General features: G+C 48.2%; 1 protein-coding gene across 1 annotated transcript; it reads right to left on the bottom strand.

Moving 5' to 3' along the window:
- Positions 1 to 560: 560 nt before the first annotated feature.
- cldn11a (claudin 11a) lies at positions 561 to 4,636 on the bottom strand. Its single transcript, XM_076017615.1, has 3 exons — positions 4,103 to 4,636; positions 3,775 to 3,939; positions 561 to 1,910 (listed from the first exon to the last, which is right to left on the bottom strand). Exons 1-3 carry the CDS (start codon positions 4,326 to 4,328, stop codon positions 1,636 to 1,638), a joined length of 666 nt encoding a protein of 221 aa, XP_075873730.1. The 5' UTR covers positions 4,329 to 4,636; the 3' UTR covers positions 561 to 1,635.
- Positions 4,637 to 4,923: the final 287 nt, after the last annotated feature.

The following is a 4,923-nucleotide window of genomic DNA, read 5'->3' as shown; positions in this document are numbered from 1 at the left end:
CACCACTGAGCTACACATCTGCACACACACAGACACACCCTGTTTGACACACAAGAATGTGTAGATAGGCAGGAAGTCAGCGTGCAAAAAACAGGGCAGATGGTGTGTGTGTGTGTGTGTGTGTGTGTGTGTGTGTGTGTGTGTGTGTGTGTGTGTGCGTTTGCGTGTTTAGCAAAGAGTCAAGGACAATGTGGCGACATGGCTTCTTGAAAGTTTGTTCCACATGGATGATACGGCTCGGCGGCCTCGACGGGAACAGATGAGAACGCAGCAACCGCAGTGAGCCTCCCCGTGCCTGTGTGTGTGTGTGTGTATGTGTGTGTGTGTGTGTGTGTGTGGGGGGGGGGGGGACAGAGAGAAAGAGAGAGAGAGATGTGAGAACTCGCACAGTGTGTAACACTTTAATCAGTGACCACCGAAAACAAGGTCCTCACATTAGCTACATTATTTAGCTATATTTCTCATAGCTTCTCTTCTTATCTCGTCCTCAGCTCACAAAAACAAAAAAAATGCTTTGTCATGCTTACTGGTTACCATGAAAGACAACGGCGCAGACGGGACTGAGTCAACTCTTTGGTCTTTATTGTAGAAAATCAAACAAAAGCAACACAATAAATACGAGGAAACAGTCACAAACACAGAGCTAATACTGCTTGCGGCATGGAAAAGATGCAGACAAAAATGAAACAAATTCAACGCATTTTGAACGAATCTCGCTGCGCGCTAATAGAACTCGGGGCGAGGAAAGGCTTTCTCCGAGCGGCTACACTACGTAGGAAAGATTGTCTAGCTTGTTGTAACTCAGTGCTTTAAAAAGAAAATACAGAAAGTTAGTATTGTTACAGTGTTAGGCTGACTTTGGTAGCTGAAACATGAACAACAACGACTAAATGAAACTTTGATTAAAAAAAAGAAGTAGAAGTTCTCCTGAATCTTTTGATCCTCCCCTCTGGTTCAGTGCACATCCTGTCTGTAGACTCAAATACTGACTGTCTGGCTGCCGGCTGAAGTTCTCTTATTATTAAACCTGCCTTCCCATCGCGCCGCAGTCGTCCCAAAAACCCTGCTTCTCTACCAGGCTGGGGGGAAACTCGCTAAAGATAATATCTCCCTCCGCAAAAAAAACATGAAAAACACAGATGAGCATAACACTGTTCACACCCTGCTTAAGAAAAAAAAACAATCAACTTAAGAGAGATAATCATTGCATTTGAATGAAATCGTTGGACTTGAGGGCCGACCTAACAGACTGGCGAAGAGCTCGGCTGGCCCGGGCCCCCGCAGGAAGCTTGAACCATTATGTAACTGGGGAGAGTCCAGCACCACGCCCAGTACCGGGAGGCTTGGAGGATGAGACCTGCGACACGGGAAACAAATCATCTGCGGCCATTAGAGCTGCAACATAAACAGCCTCTGTCTCTTTTTACTGGAGCAGAGGGGTCGCATCGCATGCTTCTTCATTCAAGGATTGATCTACCTATAAAAATAAAAGCTCGGCGCAATTCGGGAAATTTGGTTGATGCACCTTTTCTCTCTTCCAGTATCTGATTTAAATGGAGCGCATGTCTCTAGGGGCCGACTAAGAGTCTATTATGTATGTATGTACAGTCTCCTCTTGGGTCTTGGGGTCCCGCCTCAGACGTGGGCGCTCTTGGCGTGATTGGGGGAGGCGGCCGACGGCGGGTTGGCCCCTCCCTGTTTGGAGTAGTAAAAGCGGTTGTTGTCCTGGTAGGCGGCGGAGGAGGAGGAGGACGAGGAGTCCGAGGAGCAGCAGGCCAGGATGGAGCCGGCCAGCAGGGAGAAGACGGTGCCCACCCAGCCCACGTACAGGGAGAAGCCGAAGGACATGATGCCCTGCTCCTGGTGGGCGCCGATGGGGAACCACACGGTGGAAACCAGGCCGCAGAGAGCTGTGGAGACGAGGGAGCACAGTTGTAGTAGCTGCTGCGACATCGTAACAAGTCGTCTATGCAAACGTGGTTTAATATTAATATAGAAAATTGTGGAAGCGCACAGAGCCAGGAAGCAACGGGATCGGTGCTGCTGCTAATTAAGATAACACAGGCAATCACCAGAGCGCCAGCCTCTAAAATGACAAACTATGATTGGCCTATGGAAAATCTTTATATACCATTGGGAAAGGGAAATTTTGGAAATTAATCACACAATGTGTAAAGGAAATGCAACTATTCAAATGCAGGATGTTAATTACACAGCAACATGGCATTAATAATATTAATCAACATTAATGATGGCAATCATATCACTGAAAGACAGGCTCCATATCCCCGCACCAGTCGGCCAGAATATGATCAGACCTGATCTGAGTTGTGAGACGAAGCAGGACAAGCGGAGACAAAGACTGATGACTCTTCTTTTTTGTTTTTGTTTTTTTGCTTTGCTTTGCTACAAGGAATTTGCTGATTGTTGCTAAAAAAAAAAAAAAAAAAAAAAATCTGTCTGAGGCCACCTGGCCGCCCTGCAACGCTGACAGACGCAGCCTCCTGTCCGAGCGACTCATTCGTCCACTCATCCATTTCCTGCACTCAATGTCTGGGTGTTTCTGTTTCATCTTTCTTTCACTGGGAGTTTCCCACCTGCAGCCTCCCACTCCGACATCCACTCATCCCCCGCTTTGCACCACTAATTTATCCGCCCCAAGGTTTCAGTCGTCGGCTGATTCAGGTGACAGAAAAAGGTGTGAACTCTTCTCTTCGTTATACTATTTTTTCCCCCCCGTGGGCTGCATTTATTTTTGTCTGAAAATCCCATTAACTTCCCCTCTGTTATCTGCGGGGCGACTGGGAAAGGAGGGATGTTTTTCTTTTTAAAAAGGAGGATATATTTAGTCGTTTTGCAGAGCTGTCGCCGCTTCATGTTGACACCCCTGTGTGGGAGGCAGTGGGAGCAGCAGTCTGAGGCATGTGTGCAATAATATTTTACAATAATATTAGTAAGCAGCGAGACTTTGCGGCGTTGCATAACAGTCTTCGCTTTGAACCGCGCCACAGAGGTTCGACCTCAGACTTGTGCAAACACCACCGGACCCCCGCGCAGTTGACCCAGGGTGGGGTGGAGGGTAACGGCGGGGGAGGGTAGCGGTGAGGGGGGGGTCAGTGGGGGGGGGGGTAACATCCAGGTTTGTGCTGGATTCCTTTTTTTTGTTGGCCCTATTCCACCTGATGCAGAGCAGAATGTGACAGGAAATTGAAGCGTCTCGGAGCGAGCCTGGAGCTACAGCGTCGACACGGAGCGGTGTTGCTGCTGACTCTGCTGGTCTGACTGACTCCGACGTATTTGCCTCTCGTCTGGATGTGATGACGATTGGAAGGCTGAAAAGGAAACAGGGCGTGCTGGAGAAAGAAAAACGCTAATAATAGTCGCAGGTGCAGAAATTCAATTAAAGCGACGTAGGCATTGGGGGGGGGGGGGAACAAACTACGATTTATGAGGTCAAGTACGAAACTGGGCAGAGGAGACGAGGAGTGGAGGGGGGGGGGAGAGGATGGTTATTACCATGTGTTTCATGACAAAGACAGGGTGTGGAGGAGAGTAGGTGGAGGAGAGGAATGTGATGGGAACCAAGGGTGGAGGGTTGGGGGGGGTTTCGTTGGAGTAGAAACAGCCATCTGAGATCAAGCGTGCAAGCATTTTAACTTTCATTCAATTAAATTTGAATGAAAGTGTTTGAATCAGAGGAGTATTTATTGTTTCCCCCTTATTATTAGATTTTAGCTGCAGAGTGTAAAATAATATGTCTTTTCTTCTTCTTACCCACTATGAGGACCAGCACTCCTCCAATGACCGCGCGCTTGTTTTTGTTGCTCTGGGGCTCGTTGCCGAGGTTAATGCAGGGCATGGACATCAGGATCATGCCCATGGCGGGAAGACCCAGGATTGACCCCGTGATCATCAGGGCGCGCGTGGTCTGCGTGTAGGCTTCACTCGCACAAGCAAAGAGAGAAAGAAAGAAAGAAAGAAAGAAAGAAAGAAAGAAAGAAAGAAAACAATCGATATTTATTTTTCAATAAACACATAAATAAACACTTGCGCGTCATTGCAGAGGGTGTCAGAGTTGGAGGGACAAAGCGACGGTTCTAACCTGGCAGCTCCAGCATCTGAGTGAGCGACAGGCAGTGGTAGCGACCCGTGGAGATGAGGCACTCGGCCCAGGGGCCCCGGGCCACCAGCTCGTCCAGCCTCTTGCAGGCGGTCAGGCCGAACTTGCAGATTGTCACCCAGTCGTCCGTGGCAGTGGCCACCACGATGCCCAGCCAGCCGACGAAGCCAATGAGAAAGCCGCTAAGTTGGAGACACGCGTTTGCCATCTCGCGCACCGTGCGTCAGCACCGACTGCTTTCAGAATTAGTTTTCAAAAAAACAAAAAAACAAACCAAACAAAAACAAAAAAAAAAAATGGAAATGAAAAAAAATAAAAAGTTTGGAAATAAAACTTTGTAGAAAAAAGACTGAAGAGTTCAAAACAGAACTGGGGGGGAAGCGCCGATTTATATTTTAAATCCAATATTCCACAAGGCAAATAAATCCAGCCGCCAAATTATGACTTTTGCTCCGCAGTTCTGCAATTTACTCCGACGATTGAGCTGCGAAGGACGCCGCACATTTCAGAAATAATGAGGCTTTCACATCAAGGGGAGGTTTTATAGGGGAAAGTTCAGTAAGTCGAGTTGGGGGGGAAAAATTACTCTGAAACTATCGACCAATCGGAAACTTTGTTGCCGACAGTGATGCTCACCGTAGTGGACGGAATGAAAACACGCTCACGCCCCTACGAAAAGCTGGCGGGCGCTGTCCGTGCACACACACATACACACACACCTAAAGAGGCTTCTCTCAAACAGCGGCTGTTGGACAGAGGATGAGATCTCTGAACATGGGGTCTGCTGCCACCTATCGGCCACG

The sequence above is a fragment of the Nelusetta ayraudi genome, unplaced genomic scaffold (assembly GCF_046127955.1).
Source record: "Nelusetta ayraudi isolate G7.1 ecotype Tasmania unplaced genomic scaffold, CSIRO-AGI_Nayr_v1 ptg000007l, whole genome shotgun sequence".
NCBI classification, from domain to species: Eukaryota; Metazoa; Chordata; class Actinopteri; order Tetraodontiformes; family Monacanthidae; genus Nelusetta; species Nelusetta ayraudi.
Note: the sequence above shows the minus strand (reverse complement) of the source record. Positions and strands in the feature narration are given on the sequence as shown.